Source organism: Schistocerca gregaria, chromosome 2, assembly GCF_023897955.1.
Source record: "Schistocerca gregaria isolate iqSchGreg1 chromosome 2, iqSchGreg1.2, whole genome shotgun sequence".
Classification (NCBI taxonomy): domain Eukaryota; kingdom Metazoa; phylum Arthropoda; class Insecta; order Orthoptera; family Acrididae; genus Schistocerca; species Schistocerca gregaria.
The window spans coordinates 388,188,669-388,208,274 of NC_064921.1; the positions used below are offsets into that span (position 1 = coordinate 388,188,669).

The 19,606-nt window shown below is 36.3% G+C and overlaps 1 protein-coding gene across 2 annotated transcripts in view; it reads right to left on the minus strand.

Annotated features, from left to right (window-relative positions):
• LOC126321023 (obscurin) overlaps window positions 1-19,606 on the minus strand; it is a 790,459-nt gene that overhangs the window by 610,332 nt on the left and 160,521 nt on the right. For both annotated transcript variants that reach the window (XM_049994141.1, XM_049994140.1), the window contains exon 5: window positions 13,950-14,120. In XM_049994141.1, coding sequence (XP_049850098.1) covers window positions 13,950-14,120 — 171 coding nt within the window. The remainder of the gene's footprint in view (window positions 1-13,949; window positions 14,121-19,606) is intronic.

Here is a 19,606-nt window from a genome sequence, read left to right on the forward strand (position 1 = left end):
ACATTGCACCAATACAGTGAGGGCACCAGTTGCAATAACATGGATGATATCAATTGCACTTTCATAGCAAGCCAAATGTAAGTGGTCTCTGCAGTGCTGACTGTTTACTGGTGGTTTTATTGTGACGATTCATGAACTTGTGCTGTCCACCATCCCTTGTCTATAAGGAAGCTTTGATTGCAAAATGTGTGTTATCTGGCTAACTAATGCATGACTTAGACTTTACTCTTCTACCCTGGAACAATCTCTAAACAATTTCTACAGTGGCTCAGATGACTACTTTATCGAGAACTGTTTCTGCTTAGCTTATGGACTAACTGGTCATTTATAATGTTGCTACAGAAATGTCAACAAATTTTGTGGCTTGAAGTGAAGGATACTCCACTAGTGATGAGGAGGTTGCAATTTTGCTTGATGATGTGCTACCACGGATGCCAGATTTTTTTTAGTTTTGCCTGCAGGAACAACAGGAACAGAAGCAGCTAAAACTGCAGCATGACCAGCAGCAGTATCAACAGCACAGGAATTGTTCTATCACTTAACCAATTCAACACAACAGCACTCACAGGTGCTGCCAGCCAATCCACATTTCAGTGATTTAAAGAGGCTCAAGCAGACTGGAGAGTGGATCAAAACTGCACTGCACTAAATTTCCAAGCAAGTGATAACAGGGACATGACTCTTATTTCACATATATGGAAAACTATTGCATATATAATTTCTAATGGTTTGGAAAATGAAATAGAAGAGCCTATGGGAGTAGATTAATTTGATTTAGAAAAGTAACAAGAGAAACTTTTTGATTGCTGAGTGGGTGGAGGTTATTGTAAGTGAGATTAAATGTCCAGATTATAATGGGCCTTTTTGTTGTCTGTGAATCCTCTCAGTTATAGTCCTTGGTTCAAAAGTAAGCCTTGTTGTCTGATCCATCAGTTTTACCATTGTGTGAAATATTCTCTTTATTGCCTGAGGATTTTTCCAACAAAATGCATGTAATAATGATAAGAATGGAATTCTTACATCAACAACACATTATACACTTTGGACTGCAGAATTGCAAGGGTTGGGTGGAAAATGTAAATTTACATGTAAGTGTGGCAAATCATTCATAGAAGTAGGTGATTTGCTTAGCCACAGATAAGAAGATCTGAACACAAGCTTTAAAGTAATCTGACCCCTCTCTGCTTTGAGTGTTGCGAGTCATGCTTAGATATGTAATATCAAAAAAGTTGCAACAAAATTTTTAGACAGAGTTTGTCACTTTACACGTGATCAAGAGCTGTAGCAATACAGTACGGCAAGTTTCCATCAAAGACCCTAAAGTGTTAAGCAAGTCCTATTCAGTAACAGCTATCTGGTTGCAATCACCAAAATTGGTCTAGTACTAAATGTCATTCATGGTGATACATTTTGTCTCCCAATTATCCAGACAAGTTTTCCTTGAATCCTGCCCACATTATGAGGGCAAGTGTTTATGTAACATTTCCTCCACTGCAGAACAATGCCGTAGCATGGTGAGCACAAGGCAATTGCTTCACTCTATGCAAATAAATAAAATTTCACACAGTTATCAGGTTTTGGTGCTATTTAGGAGTAAAATCTTGTTGCATGCAACTTGGCAAAACATTACAGTGAATTTCCTTTCCAATACTGGCACATCACTCAAATATGTTAACCAGTCCAAGTACTCTAGTTTGGATGCTCCCTCCATCAGTGTAGAACAGGGGAGTCAATCTCTTTTACCTACCAGCCAATTTTGTGTCTTTGTTAGGAGTAAAATTTCCTTATTTCCACAATAATGATCACTTATAAAGTATGGAAATATCTTTACTTTATAAAATTTGTAAAGCAGAGCTACAATAAGTTAAAGCGTATAATAATAGTTACTTACAAAATTCTTTATGTCAAAATTTTATGAAAACATGATGAAAATGTTTTTACAACTCTTATGGCCTATCGCCCAACATAGCACAGCTCGAACGCCTGCTACTGGGCAGTAGGGACCAGGCGGATTGCCACTGGTGTAGAACAATCAAAGTTGTCAGTGTACAGCCACCACCATTTGTCACTTCTAGATCATATGCAACTGATGGCCACTTATAATCAGGTGTCTTGAATACTGTCACATCTGATTGAGGCAGAGCCATTGGTCCAGAGTATATTTGCTCTCAATGCATTTTCTGGTTCTGAATTTTCAGAGTATCATATAGTACCCCCTCTCAGCTTATCAGTACCAGTTGCTATCACTGACATGCTTCATAACCACTGTGCCACCATTTGAAAATGGTTTGGGAAAAGCAATGGACTTTCAGAACCACATTGTCTTCCTGACAGCAAGTCAAAGATTTTGCAAAGCCACCAAATTCCACTGGGCATTAACGATGAGGTTAAAATTGAGCTGAGTTGACGTGAACAGCAATAAGTTATGTTCCCCAACCCCTACAGTCAGTGGGCTTCACTGCTAGTGGCAGTCAGGATACATGGCAACTCTCTCTTCTGCTGTACAGAAACTTTAAGCCAACCCTAATACTCAGGCAGACATAGATCCTTATCCCTTGCCTTCTTTGGATGAAGCCTTTTACTATACTTCAAGGTGGTAAACTGGTCTCCAAAATCAACCTTTAAGAGGTGTATCTTGAGATTCCCATTGACAAAGACTCGAAGATTACACCATTTGGACTGCATCAATAAAACAGGTTTCCTTTTGACATCACTAGTGCCACTGCCATCTTCCAGGGACTCTTCAACAGACTATTGCCAGCCTTCCATATTGTGTAAATTGCCTTGATGAAGGTAGACTTAGCACAAACTGGTATTGTTGTTGTAAATTGTCATAACTGTGTTGGGAAAGAACAGAGCTCCAAGCACAAATAGAAAGCACTGAAGCTCAAATCGTTATAGCTGCAGAAAGCTGGCTAAAGCCAGAAATAAGTTGAGCCAAATTTTTTTACAAAAGACCTAACCACGTTCAGGAAGGATAGATTAAATACAGTTGGTTGTGGTGTTTATTAATGTCAAAAGCAGTTTACCTAGAAGTGAAAGTGAAGTAGATAGTTTCTATGAGTTGATATGGGTAAAGGATATAGTTGACAACTGGAATAAATTAATAATTGATTCATTTTACTAACCCACCGAAACAGATGATACAGTTGCTGAACAGTCCAAAGAAAGCTTGAGCCCTATTTAAATAGGTACGCCACTTATACAACTGTTGGTTGTGCTGACTACAATCTACTCTGCGTATATTGGTAAAAATACATGTTTCAAGTTACCAGTAGGCACAAAACACTGTCTCAATGTACTGAATGTTTTCTCAGAAAATTGTTTTGTCCAATTAGCTCAGCAGACCACTCAACAAAGAATGGTTGTGAAACCATATTTATCCTGTTAGCAACAAATAATCCTGAGAAAACAGGGAGCATCATGATGGATACAGAGATTAGTCACCATAAGACTGTTGTAGTGAGACTGAATACCAAATATCCAAACCTACCAAAAATAAATAAAAAAGCAGATAAAAATTAGCTTAACATTTTTCTAAGAGACAGTCTACTCCTTCTGATCTGACTATGGAAGCATAGACCAAATGTGATTTGAATTCAAAGAAATAGTATTGATGGCAACTGACAGACACCCCCTTTGTCTGAAAAGTTCCCCGATAGGCTTAATAAATAAATAAATAAATAAATAAAATTCAATTACCAAGTAATGATTTAAGCTCGTATTGAAGTAGTCCCCTTGGCTATCTATACACAGTTGTGAAAGTTCCTGGAGGTCTTGGAAACAAGCATTGAAATTTTCAACTTTGAAGCTTATAAGCTCATTTGACACAGCCTGTTGGATGTCTGTGATGTCTTGATGAAGCTTTTCTTTCAATTACCTTTCACTCACAGAAACAAGAAAAAATCTCAAGGTGAAAGATCAGGCAAGTTTGATGGATGTGGGATGGAAACAACAGAATGTCTGACCAGATACTCAGTAACAGATAAAGCACTATGGTTGGTTGGTTGTTTTTGGGGAAGGAGACCAGACAGCGAGGTCATCGGTCTCATCGAATTAGGGAAGGACGGGGAAGGAAGTCGGCCATGCCCTTTGAAAGGAACCATCCCGGCATTTGCCTGGAGCGATTTAGGGAAATCACGGAAAACCTAAATCAGGATGGCCGGACGCAGGATTGAACCGTCGTCCTCCTGAATGCGAGTCCAGTGTCTAACCACTGCGCCACCTCACTCGGTTAAAGCACTATGTGATTTTGCATTGTCATGCAGTAAGAACCAGTCCTGAGAATGCTACAAATCAGAAAGGTTATGTCGAATTGCTTGTCACAATTATTTCAAGACTTCGATGTAGAGACTCACTGTCTGACATGCAGGAACATACTCATGATGAACTATCCTTTACTAGAAAAGAATATGGTCAACATTGTCTTTGTTGTCGATGATTGTCATTTGACTTTTTATGAGGCTGGTGATCCAGGACTCCGGAATTCAGAACTTCGATGCCTCGTGTGAGGGTCATTCTTGTAGCACCATCTTTCATCCTCAGCAATAATTTTTGACAGAAAATTGGCATCATGTATGGCTCTATCCAGTTGTTTAACACAAATGTTTCATCTTTCCTCATTCTGTTCATCTGTTAGTGTGTGAGGGACAAGTTTTACATTAAAATTTCCATTTCCTTAAATGTTCATGTAAAATCTTATGACACGCATCATGAGTCAAATTAAGTTCTTCTGATATCGCATGCACAGGTACCTGACTGTCTTCTTGAAATAGCTTCCTTACATACATCAGTATGTGCTGAAGAAGGGCGACCAGCTCTGGGATCATCTTGCACTGAATCTCTGCCTTCACAAAACCTGTTGTGCCACTTGAAAACATTACTCCTTGAAAGCACCTGGCCTGCATATGCTTACTTAATCATGTCCACGCTTCACTAGGGGTTTTCTTCAGCTTAACACAAAAGCTAATGTTCATTCTTTGGTCATAATCAGCATCCATTGTTTCACCGTATCTAATGCATCAAGGACCTAAACAGTGTGTTGATAAGAACAGCTCTGCCACCTAGTGAGTTTGCACAAAAACACGTCCAAGGTCATTTCAAGGATCCACACATAACAGGTAACATGACAACATTTGTTCCTTTTTACTACAACGATCAAAAAAATAAAATAAAATAATGACCAGGAGCTTTTCTAACAAAGGGAGTACATACCACATAAATTAATAAGTGATAGCACTGATCCCCCATGGCACACAAAATGGGTCAGAACAATGTTGCAGAGGGAATTAGCCAAATTTAAAAGAACAAAAACTGACGAAGTTTTACAGAACTAAAAATTTAGCATGAACTTCAATGCAAGATGCTTTTATGTTTCCGTAACAAAACTCTGTCTTGCAATCCGGAATAAAATCCAAAGAGATTCTGGTCATATGTAAAGTATACCAGCAGCAAGAAGCTGTCAATTACTTCACTGTGTGATAAAAATGGTGATGTCACTGTTGACAGTGCCACAAAAAGCAGAGTTACTAAACACTGTTTTCTGAAATTCTTCACCAAAGATGACGAAGCAAATATTCCCGAATTCGAACCTAGAACAATTACCTACATAAGAAACTTACAAGTAGTCATCCTTGGTGTAGCTAAGCAGATTAAATCACTTAATAGGTGTAGCTAAGCAGATTAAATCACTTAATAAAGGCAAGGCCTCCAGTCCAGATTGTATGCCAGTGAGGTTTCTTTCAGAGTATGCAGATACAATAGCTCCATCAGGACTTATCAATCCCTTATTCCTGCTTCTGTTATGTTTCCTTTGGAGCAAATCGTGACCCAAAGCACTGTAGTAATATTTTATGAAAGAATTAAGTTTTCACCTAGAGAGTCTGCTTTACAAATCTTTTCTGAGCATTCTCCTCATAATTTCTCTACAAAAACAATAAGTCACTGCTAATGATTACAATGATCAGTATACTTTACTGATAACACATGACCACCATGGCCAGATAATCCACTGACTCCTGATTTTACATTTAGGGCACTAAAAATTGTTAGGTTTAAAAACAAATTGCCAATGGCTGCTGCACTATGTGCTTCTATACTCATAAGCAATTTTGCTATGGTGCATAGTCCACAGGTGGGCACCAACAACTGCCGGTGTCTTTGATCAGCAGTGTTGTGAGAGAAAACCAACATTAAAGTCCCCACAAAGATTTGCATAACCTTTCTAAACCTGTTACTAACAGCTTTATGAACTTAGGATATTTCCTGCTGGTAGCCCATAAACAGTCAGTAATGCAAGCTCATGTGATTCCTGATCCACTAACATGCCTAACATTCAAATAGCTGTTCAACAGAACATTAATTAATCTAAAGGGACCAGGATTTAATTTCATTTTTTTGCATAAATTGGTACTCACTCTTTCTTGTTACTGGTTCTACAGTGGTGTGACTTTAGATTGAATCCATGAAAATCATTATGTTGACATTTATTAATTTCCATTTGATGTTCAGATTTGCACAACACAATTGCACACATTCCATCAAGCCATCTATGAATATGAGATGGTTGGTTGGCTGGTGAGTGGGTGAGAGGGGTAAGGGATCAAATAGCGATGTCATCAGTCACTCGATCCAAGAGCATGGATATGAGATGTTCAACCATTTTATTAATGAAGCTTCAGATATTTTTATGGAAGATATTACATGTGTTTTCTTCATGATTTTCAAACTAGTATGAGAAGCATTCATCATACAGACTACCATCAGATCAGAAAATGAGGAGTTTTATGACAAGTGCAATAGTTTGAAACAGCCAGATCAGCTGCTTTGAAGGAATGACAAAATTTAATCATCAAACACCACACAAGGACACATGCAGAAATTCAAACAAAGCAAATCTGGTTAAACAAGATGGAAAGAAATTGTGCCTGAAATTGGAAGTTCTTTTACTAAGTAACAGTCATGGTAGATAGTCCACAAAGTTTCTGAATAATATTCTAGAAAAGAATTAAATCATAACTAAAATAAGGGAAAGGTAACCACTCACCCACAGTGGATCAATGCATGGAGCCCAGAAACACATAACAGAAGACAGGAGTCACACTAGCTTTTGAGTCATAAGGGAAAGGGCATTTGGGTGTCTGTGTTGTTGTCTTTGAGAATGTGCACTTTTGCTAGAAACAGAGCCAGTGCTAAAAGATAGTGAGAAAGCTGTTTTCTAGTATGTTTCTGTGCTCAATGCAACAATCTGTTATAGGTGAGTGGCTGCCTTCCCTAATTTTACATACTGTTCCATCCAGCAATTTCCATTATTATTCCAATGTAATGTCACTGCACATTATTCCAAAAGTAACACAAAATGTTAATGAAAAAAAATATTGCAGTAAAAATTAACAGCCTTATTGTGATTGCCAGAACAAATGACAGCCACAATGAAGAAAAATTGCACTTATTTTGAAAAGCTGTTTATCAAATAACACACCATACAGTTCTGACGAAATTAATGTTGTGTACCATCCCATGCAGATATGACATTCCAGCCAAAAACAAATACATTTATAGATTAAATAGCTAAATAATGATAGCAGCAGATGGGCAGGATCTCCTACAGTAGTGGACATAAACACCTTTCTCAGTAGAAATGATTTTAACAGGCATGGACTGCAACTGGTGTCTAAAGGAAAAACAGCTTTGTGTACAAATTGAAAGCAGAGTTGGTAAGTCAGACAGAAAAAATCATCTTTAAGAATAAAACATATCTTCAGAAACCAAAACAGTTACTCAAAATTTATCTGAGAATAATTAGCTGAATGAGATCTCCGGAGTAGCAATGACAAAATCAAATCAGAATCCAAAATCTGCTCCAGAAGAAGAACTAATACCACTGCAAATTAATCCAAAATGAAAAACCAGTGATGAAGACAGCAACCTATACTAGACCTAATAAGACTGAGCTGAGCTGTAATACCTCCACAACAGAAATGAAAAAAATAAACAAAAATCCAAAATCCACTGCAGAAGAAGAGCAACTGGAACTAAGCCCAATTAAGTGAATGAGCAGCACCAGGCAACAGTTGTACAGAAGAAAAAAAGAAAAACCAAATGGAATAATGCCTACTAGGACTTCAGAAAGGAAAAAGATAGCATGTCAACATCTGGCTGGTAATTTTTTTATGATATAGTCAAAGAAGGAAAAAACCTGGAAGTAAGTAGGGGTAAGAAAGTAGGGGTAAGAAATAAAAACATGATAATCAAATAGGGACTGAGAATTGTATCATAAATAAAAAGAAATTAAGCTCAGAATTCTGTATCAGAATGTGTAATACATGGGCAACAAAAAATTAGAAGCAGAAGACTTACAAATGAAACATGACCAGACATACTGTGTAAGTGAACATGGACTAAAAGACAATGAAATATGAATTTTTACCATAAAATGTTAAATTCTTGTAAACTATTTCTGCAGATCAGAATTTAACAGTGGAGGAGCAGCAATATTTGTTCAAACAGCTGAGAATTATGATAACATTATGAATGATACATACAAAAATGTACCCAAAAGTGAAGAAAAAGACTTTGAAATTACAGGTATTTTGTACAGTGATTTAAGAGTATTCAGTGTGTAAATGTCACCAAGTGGTAAAGTAAATACTTTGCTCAAAAAATACCAAATTTTCAGAAAAACAAACAAACTGAAAGACTATGTAATATATGGTTATTTTAATACTGGTATGGAAACAAAGACACAAAGAAAGCAAAACTTTGAAGAGCTGCTAATACTATATGAGAGCTACTGTACTGGAACCAAAATGAGTGACTTTGGAAACTGAGTCTGTTATTGATAATATTATACTAACATAGTTAGCAACACATTTACAACAAAGGTTTTACAAACAAGACTTTCTTATCACTTTGGGCAGCTATGTGAAAAATATAGAAGACTGAACTCAAAACAGAAGATAAAAATGAAGAAATCAATGAAACAACAATATATTTAAAGTTATGTTGAGAAAAGAGCAGTAGACATGCACTCTTCAAGCCCAGTGAACAAATGAAAAATGCAATGCTTTTCAAGAAACATTAATATATTGCTTTAACAAAGCATTTCCAAATAACAAGATGAAAAGAAAAATTCTTCAAAGCAAGCAGTGGATCATGAAAGCAATAATACAGAATAGAACTGAAGGCTACCTAATGAGTAATAAAACAGAGGTGAAGTACTGAAACCTATAAAAAGCACCAGAAGTAGTACAGACAATTGATAAGATAAGCAAATAGCAAGTCAATTAATGAACTTATTTCAAAATTATCAATAAAATAACAATAGCATGAGATATAATTAGCTCCGGGAGGGGCAACAAAAAATATGCACACAAAATAAATGAAACAGAAGAAGTATGAAAGTGAGTAACAAAATCGTGACAGGTAAAACAGAAATTGCCAACATCCTGAAGAATAAGTGCATAGATACAGTAAAAAACCTAAAACATGGATGTAATAACCAAGGAAATCACCAGGCCACAGTAACAGACCTTCTGCCCTATCCTCACCTAATCCTATCCTGCTTTATTTTTGTTTTATTTATATTCATTTTCTTTATATTATTTCTGTAATTTATCTGACATGTCCAACACTATTGTAGCAAATGGCCTATGTTCCTGAAATCATCATCTGAGGAGGAAGTGACAAGAGTTATAAAAAAGCTACAGGCAAAGAAGTCTGCTGGACATGATGAAAAGTGAAACTACTGAATCAAGCAGGTGGCAGCATAAATAATTACACCACTACTGGATATTGCCAATTGATCATTCCAAGAAGGAGTATTTCGCAATAAATTTGAATTAATTAAAGTTGGCCTGTGCGTAAATTACAATTACCTTTAGTATCAGACTTTTCAAAAAATAAACAAATAAATAAATAGAATAGAAATGCCCATAGTCAACAGAGCAACTGATTACCTGAAAAAGCACAATGTAATACCTCCTGCAGAGCCTGGATAACAGAAAGGGAAATCAACAGAAACAGCAACTGAATCATTAACGGAATTAATCGTAAAGGCCTCGGATAAAAGGACGGTAGTGTCTGGAGTTTCTTGAATTATCTGAGGTGTTCCGGATGATGGAGTTGGCCAACTGTGCATGAAGTGTGCTTGCTTGTATGCATTAATGGTGTGTGTTTCTCTTTTGCTAATGAAGGTTGTGACCAAAAACTAAGTAATGTTTTGTAATCGTGCCTGCAACTTAATGTGTCTTCTTTACAGTAAGCAGCAATCTGTCTTTTCCTATATTGTTCACATAGACTACAGATTTTTCAGAAAATGGCTAGACATTCTAGTATCAAGTTAACACATGCCTTGCCAAGAGAATTACAAAACTTCAAAATTGAGACTTCCCTGCAACCTTAAAAATATTTCTAACAGAAGAAGAATATAGTGTGCCTGAGAATATGAGTAGACAGTGTGCAAAAGTTCACGCTGTTAGCGACAAAATTTATGTATCATGTTAAGAGAAACTGACCTTAAGAATTAGAGTTAGAAAGTAACATAGAATTAGAATCACTCATTTATCATCAAAGATAATATTATGATACAAAACTGTATTTTTTTAAAAATCCTGGTGCTGTAAATCATTATGAATTGCACATCATTGTGTGTTATGTAACATTACTTATATACTGTGCTACCTGTTACATGTACTCACTTTGTCTGCTTTTATATGTATATACATAATGACATGTCCTCTTTTACAAGTACATAGCTGTATGAAAGGTAATTTACTTGATGAATAAAAATCACAATCACATCCTCAACAGAATGCTGGCTGATGCCTGCCGCCACTACTATTACTGCACAATCTTTTCCATGCTCATTCTCTGAAGAGCCTAAATCATAGATGACATCTCTTATTACTTTTCTACACACTTTTTGTGATCCTTGCTCTGCTATTGATGGAAGCCGTATGGTAGAGCAAGATCCCACATACCTGGAAGTTTTAGGCACTGTTTTGTATGAGGGCATATTGTTTTAAAAGTAATTCTACAACCAACCTCTGTGGTGAGGCATGTGAGCATTCAGTTTACATCTTGCACCAAGCAAGGTGGCGCAGTAGATAGCACACTGGACTCTCATTTGGGTGGAAATTGGGTCAAACCTGCATCCGCTGATGCCCATTTAGGTTTTCTGTGATTTCCCTAAATTGCTCCATGCAAATGCCGACATGGTTCCTTTGAAACCTTGTGCTCCATCTTTAATGACCTCAATGTCAGTGGGATATTCAACACAATCTTCCTTAAATACTGCAGTAAATCTTGACTGCATGCCACGCAAACAGTGTCCTGCTTGTTCCACAAGTGCCAAGCATTCCATATTGCTGCTGACCTTCCATGAGCAATGAGGTAGGTATTTATGATCCACACAAAAACTGACGTCACTCACACATTCATTGAAAGAAATGCACACTCATCTTCAAACAAAAGACATCACAGAACTATGTGCAGCAATTAACAAAATTAGGAAGATGGAACAGGATAATGACAAAACTAAACCAACCAGAAAAAAATGGGATATTCTCCTCAGTTAATTCGCATATTTCAATACAACAGGTGATGCGTAACTGCAACAAGGTAGCACACTTGTGAAATAGGAGCACTGTAAGTAATAAAATCATAGCAAAACATAGGGATTTGCTGCACAGTGCACTATTTTTAACATACAAATACAATATGCTGATTCAAACATTCTGAATATGTAAATGAAATATAGTACATTTCTGGAAATAATTGCAACTAACTTTTGATAATTTGAAATAATAAACAAAACATTCACATCGGGGAAATTTCTAGAGTATTTAGAACAGGCAAGAGTTGTATCTCTGCTAAAGGAAGGTAATGTGGAGGACAGATTACTACTGACCCATTTTCCTGCTGACACCATTCTCAAAAATAATAGAATCAGTTATGAAGACAGATTAGTAAATTACTTGATTAAATACAACCTTTTAAATGAATCACAATTTGGCTTCCAAAGTGGCAGAAGTAGGAATCAGCCATAGTAGAATTCACAAAAGTGGTACTTGATGCCATTGCCAATGATGAGTGTTTCACAGACATATTTGTAAACCTTTCTACGGCTATCAATGTCACTGACCATAAGATTCTACTAAATAAGCAAGGAGCATTAGCAATAAGAGGAGTAGCTAATAACTGATTCCCATCATACCTAGCAGATAAGGTACAAAGAGTAGAGATAACACATACCTGAAAGACGTCTAAACTTTTACTAAAACACTTACCAGAAGAAAAATGCATTAACATAGGAGTTCATCAAGGTAGAATATTAGGACCAACACTATTTCTAATACTCTCAATGACTTACCCAGTAGTGTTAGTAATGGGGAACAAATTGTTTTCAGTGATGACAGCAATGTTATAGTAACTGAGAAAACAAGAGAACTCATTGCAGAGAAAGAAAATGAAAGCATCAGCGAAGTTTATAATTGGTCAATAAGCAATAAAGTCACACTCAACATAAAAAACAAATGCTCTGTATTTCAGTTTGAAGAGGGAAAATGATGCTATTATATTTATAGACATTGTAACAAGTGCAAAAGTTCTGTGAATGAACATTGATTGTCAATTGAAATGGTGTGAATACAGAAAGACATGTGCAAACATATTGTCAACAGCATGTTATCCCCTTTGCATCCTATCATCAGTGTGTCAACAACCAGTCTCTTTTCAGTTACACACCATTCATGTGTACACTCATTTTTTAGCTATGACATTATTTTCTGGGGAACATATGCACAAAATATGAACCCAGTTTTCAAAAAACAGAAAAGGACCACAATAATAAAAACCAAAAATAGTAGCCGAGCTCTTTATAAAGAACTGTTCAAGAACTGGGGATTTTAACTGCACAGTGTGAATACAGCTACCAATTAGTTTTACACATCAAAGATGACACTGGTAATTACTGTAGAGACAGCAATATCCATGACTATGGAACAAGATCTAAACTGGATTTACATTTACCAAGAACGAATAAACATAAAACTCAAAACAGCATTTTCTATCAAGAAATAAAACTGTACAATAGATTACCAGTGGAGATTAAAGAACTTGCAAAACAAACTTAGTTAAAAAGCAACTCTTAACCCATACATTCAAGAGTTATTTAGACAACAAAGACTGTGGTTTGGTAAAATAATGTAATACAAATAATAATAACAATAATGAAACATCTAAATCTCCACCTGGCACATGCAAATCATATTTATTCTTCTTCTTTCTCCTTTTCTGAAAAAAATCCCCTAAATCTATGCAATGATTAACCCTAACACCTAATCCCCTTTCTGGGCTCAACACCTCATTCATTATAGAGGAATGCTGACTCAGTATTTCAGGCTAGCGAATGGGAAGTTACAGTGCATGACATGTTCCTGACATCAGCTGATGGTGTTGTAGTGTCATGAAACAATGTCTACAGTAACAAAGAGTGAGATATGAATTAATAGTTCAGCAGTGGCCTTTCTCATTATTAAAAAACTTATATGTAAAACAGTGTTGTACACTATAGGTAAATCGAATGAGGTAGTGCTGTTTTTAACAGAGTGGCCTTCTATTAGGGAAGTTGGAGGCTCCAATCTTCATCCAGGCATCCTGATTTAAGTTTTCTGTTGTTAATCTGAATTATTTTAGACACATGCTGGAATGGTCCCTACTACATGGCCACCGAAACCAACAATACAGGCTTTGATGCTTTTGACGTCTGTGTGTATCACAGAGGACTTCATAAAGGACGAACAAAGTCAATCTGGTGTACTGTGTTGCCAAATAACCACATACCAAAGGATAATTAGTATTTAAGGAAAATCTGGAGTGTTAATATGAGCATTTAGGGCTCTCACACAAGCTGTATTCACACTAAACATTAATGCAGCTGGACAACTTACGTGTTGTGGAAATCAGCAATTTGCTTGAGGTTGCTGAAGAGGACATCTTTGTTATCCCGCACAACTCGTGGCACAGCAGGGTTGTCGAGTGGCTGCATGTATCGTTCCACTACTTGTCTTAGGTCTCGGCCAAATTCCTCTTCTGTCTCCACTAACTCTCGAACAACTGCCCTGAAAGGAAATGTAGAATTGTTTATATGAGTTGTCTGTACAAACCTTTCCTAGACTCGAAGAAAAGCAAGGCTGCTACACTTGCAAAAATCAAATTAAGATGAGTTATTCATGGACAATTTTATAAAACTGTTTTGTTATTTCAGATTAAAATTTTCTTTTTCTTACTTATCCTTCTAAAACAAATTCAACATCATTGTTGCACATTAACTATATATAAAACTCACATTCATGCTCTTAGTTTACTTTTTTTGGTCATTATTCACACTATCAATTCAATTACCCAGTACAAATTTTGCGTACTTATATGGCAAATGGCAAAGTCAAAGAAATTACAAATTAACATAGCTGTGTATAGACAACTTGTCAAGTCAATCAGTGGAAACAATAGAAGTTGAAGTATCGCCAGAAGATGAGAAAACAACATAAAGTGAAATGTGTAGCAAAAAAAGGATAGAAAAACAGTGACTCCATCCCATGTGAAGGAGTTTTTAATGTCAAGCACAAAGAGGAGGAGACCATCATGATACAGGCAACTAAATGTTTAACAGAGTTCCTCATATGAACTTGCTTGTTTCTGCAGTAGACACTCCATGAAAGGTGAGTGTTCATGTGTTTATGTGAAAAGTGGTTTCATTTGAAGTCAGAAATTACATTATTACATTAAGTGTAGATAAATATTTTGAACTATTAGCTGCTAAAGTAGGAGAAAGTAAATAAGCAAAGCAGTCGTCAATCTGAAGATTGTTTTGAACACCACAGTGCTTTACTAAACATGGTCCTGTTGGAGTGGTATGCTGTTGCCTTTTTCTGACTTTTGGACTTCCTTACCTAGCCAGTTATAGGGGACCTACAGTTGAATGTGGACTCCATACCATGGTGCAAGTTGGCATTTTTCACATCAACGAACATTGCTAAAGATGAAAGAAGTGATGAATGACATATAAAAATCCTAGGATTGACTGGGGATCAAACTCAAGGTCTTTGGATTTGTAACCTGTCACTTCACCACTGAGAGACAGGAGAACATAGCTCATAGGCTAAAAAGTTAAATGTAGTCTTTGTGTACCGATCCTCCAGACCTGATACGCACATTTTTTTATCAAGTCTAAACCAGACTTTAGATAAGGTATTGTGTTAAAAAACAATCGTCTGTGGGGATTCAAATATCAATACAGTGAAGTCAGCAATGGTTACTTAAATATTCTGTACCATTATGGTGTGTCTTCACTTCTTAAGTTGTCCTAGTGGAGTAATCAGTCTTCAGCATTGATAGACCATGTATCAACAAATATAGAGAGGAAAAAATGCTGTACGAAGGCTAAAAATCTAGGCCTATCCGTTCATCTATCTCAGATATTGAAAGTAAATATTTGTGTAGAAAAGCCCTTAAATTAAATATTAACAAAGGGGTCTTCTCATTGCAGGAATTAATTTGAAGAATCGTTTGGCAAAACAATGCATTCTTTCAGAGATAAAAAAATCCTCTAAAACTCTTAGGCATCTCAATTCCACCAAAAATAGGCTGACACATTGTTTTTGCAATTTTATAAAAATTGTTAAAGAATTTACAGAAAGTACTGCTAACAGCTAAAACCATACAAACCATAAAATACTACTGAAAGCAGAAAATGAAAGCAAAGCAGTCTGGAATATAATCAAACAACAGACATCATACCGTACATTGCACAAAAACACTAAAATTCATAACTTAAAAACAAAGACAGTCAGATCATCCATCCAAAAGGAATGACAAACTTCCTGAATGTTTACTTTAACAACATTGTTAAGGAGTTACAACAGAAATTTCCAGACACACATCTTACTGAACCAACACCAGCCACTAAATTTAACTATACAGCATAACAGAGGGGCAGAGAGAGAGAGAGAGAGAGAGAGAGAGAGAGAGAGAGAGAGAGAGAGAGAGAGAGAGAGAGAGAGAGTAGGCACAAGTTATATGCCTATTTAAACATTGGCCAGTCTAGATGAAATACCAGTTTGTGTCCTTAATGCATGTGTAAAAACCACAACACCCCCACTGACAAAAATCATCAATGAATCGTCCAAATCTGGCTGTTCTCCAGAATACCTAATGTGAGTATACCTTAAAATGGTGATACAAAAAATGTGGGAAACTACAGACCAATCTCTTTACTGTCCACACTTCCAAAATTATTGAAATGCTAGTGAAAAATAGATTAAAAAAGTATTTAAATAAATTTAACCTTCTTTGCAATGAACCCAGACCCAGAAGAGATACAGAATCTTTTACAGCACTGTTTGCAAAAACCATACTTGAAACACTGGACAAAGGTGATCATGTGAATGGAATTTTTTTTTAAATGTGAAACCATTGACCACAAAATTTTATTGTATAAATTGGAGTTACTAGGAACAAAAGGTTAAAGTCATACCTAGCAAACTGGGTGCCGTGAGTTGAGATCTCACATACTTCAAAAGGATTTTTTGTGAATCAGACCCAAAATATATTACATAGGCATCCTACAACTGGTTATTGAAAAACAAAGTAAGCCTAAACGTAAAGAAAACTAACTTTATGTACTTCTGTTGAGATAAAACACACTATCAATCTAAATTAAAAATTAACACTGAGGGTATTAGAATGTGTAATGGACACCATCTTCTTGAAATTCAAGTAGACTGACAGCTGAAATGGACAGAACATGTACAGGGTTTATCAAAGAGACTATATACAGCATGTTATGATTTGCAAATCCTTGCATCAATGTGCAATATTTCATGCCTGATAGTGAACTTGTGATATAATCATGTTTGGGAGAAAAGTTATGTCACTGTACTGATTAATGCTTAAGCTAGAAATTCTGACTGTCCCATTGGAATGCATCTTCCAGATTATGTACACATGAAAAAGAAGTATACTACAAACAGTGCAATACATATCCACGAGACTAGATCCAGTCAATACTTACATACCTGAATGGGGGGGGGGGGGGGGGGGGGGAGAGAGGAGGGGGGGTACAAGTAAAACAAGAAAAAAAATAGTATGCCATAAATATATAAACTGTATAACAGGCTGCCCCACGAAATTATAAGAGTAAATGAACACCATACCTTTAGTCAAGGGCTAAAAACATAATTAGTACCGGTAAGTATAAGTTTTTAAAGTGCAAATGATTACCATATTTAAAATAACTATATATTGCCACTTAATACTCTTTGACACTTTACGTTTTAAACATTACAGTATAAGCGTTAACCGTTGCAGTATTACATAGTGTAATTATAAATATTGCAAGTCTAATGTCGTTACGCCGGAAAATCACGAAATAGTTTAAAACCTTAGTTTTACTAACAGTGAAACAGTTCCTTGTTTATTCACTGTAATCGTCATAAGAATGCGAAGTGTATATTGGATGGCGAAAACAAACATTTTCCTTAAACAAGGCACACCTTACAAAAGAAAACTTAATGCGTCCAGGCACTTGATGGTAATTACTAGTTTTATTTAGACAGAACTGATGTGGAGTAAGAAATGATAGTGTCAGTTGTTCTGCATATTGTGTAGCATTCTTGACCAAATCCATAAAACGTTATGATGCAAACTGACCCTCGCCGATTGGCATTATAATTCCCACAGACATGCCGTTACGGAATCGTGCATTTGCAATATCATTCAAGATGACACTTATCACTTAAGCCCTCAGAAGAACGTCTGTTATTTCAGAATTTTGAAAGTTACAGTTATAATACGCTATGACCTGAATTGCAGCATCTTATTGTTGGATAGTTAACAATCAGAAAAAGAAAGGATAGAAGATATATTTATTCATCCGCGGAACAATACAAACTGCATGGATGTTGTCAATTGTTGGTACATATTCCTTATTAAATAAACATCTCCAGAGAGTACTGTAGAATTGGGCACTTTGCAGCCAATCGCTTGCCTCTTTTTGCTACTTGAGAGGAATGGGATAAGAAGCGCTCGCACTTGCAGTGATGCCGACAGAGCACTGGAAGCCTGGAAATCACTTTTTGTTCTATATGAGCAGCATCTACCATTATAAATTGCTGTAATATAAATATCAATCACACAAAAGGAATAAATCAAAAATAAAAATGACCGGCGTTGATGCGTGGCTTCTTCTGAAATACTGTTTGTGCTAGTGATCCAGGCAAGGAATTTGGCCATTGTTGTCGAAATTTACAATTGAAGAATGCTCTGTCACATATATAAGAAAGTTTCAATAGCAAGCATCGCGTTATCTTTCTGGTCCAACCGGATATTACTCATATGATTTGGTTTCCTCTCGAAATTCATCCCTTATGGAAAATGTTCTTTCTTCTATGAAGTGTCAGTGTAATTGCTAAATAAAGAAAAGACCTTTTTTTACTTCAAACGAGTCCTTAACTCATATTACCAGAATAAACTGCCAGTCGGTAGGTAATTGAGCTTCATTTACCTTTAATACTAAACACATTCCTTTCTGGATACTGGTACTGGTATTAATATTTTCACATTGCGAACAATTATTGATAAGCATGAATTTTGTCAGGTCCTCTTCAAACAGGTCAAAGGAGAGAACTGAAGCTATGGGATGTTTTCCCAGAAAAGATTGTATGGTTACGCTATTTACACGTTTATTTCCGGCCCTGCTGATCTAATTCATCTTTTTGTTTGGCGCTTATAATACTTGCACTGTACATACATAAAAGCTTTATAAGCAAATTTTGTGTACACCGTACAATACGAAGCCATTCAGTATTCCTAAGCTAGGCAGTTAACATTGAGAATGTGATAACAGTCCAACGAAAATATCGCAAAATTACAGTTTTCTTCGGACAAGTAAGAGGTGTGAGGGAAGCGGGCACTGCGTACCGGTGTATCCTGGGTTGCTGCAGCACTGTATTCAGAAGTTGCTCCTGCTGCATTTGCAGGCAAGTACAAAAATTATATTTTATTATCGATACTTATTGTAACACAAATTCACAACTTGCTATGTGGTGGACGAGCGTACCACTTCTTAACATTTAATTATTTACAACTAGTACAGGATGATTCACGAATAACGGACGCATTTATGAAACACTAAGACAGTATTGTCCGTCTTGTTACATTTAAAACTGAATTACTAAGTTCTCTTGGATATATCTCTTAAGAGAAGATTGATTATTGAATTTCTTTGTTCCTGTTCATTTGTCATCACGAATCACATTATCTTGCTGATAAACACCGCGTGTGAAACAGTTTCATTATGCTGAATTGTAAAGAGTTTTGGTGACCCAAAAAGTTCGAGTCGTCTTTCAGGTTTGAACGCGAAACCGTGTCTCTTTATCATATTGCTTTCAGGCAACCTGGCTGTGTGTCTAACGAAAAAATACCTCGAGGACATCACTTGAAACATTGAACTGGTGAAGGCAACCTTGCAGTGAATTCTAAGTAAGTTCACTCGAAGGTTTTCATTATATCGCCATACAAATCTCAGAATATTAAGATCCACTGAGTG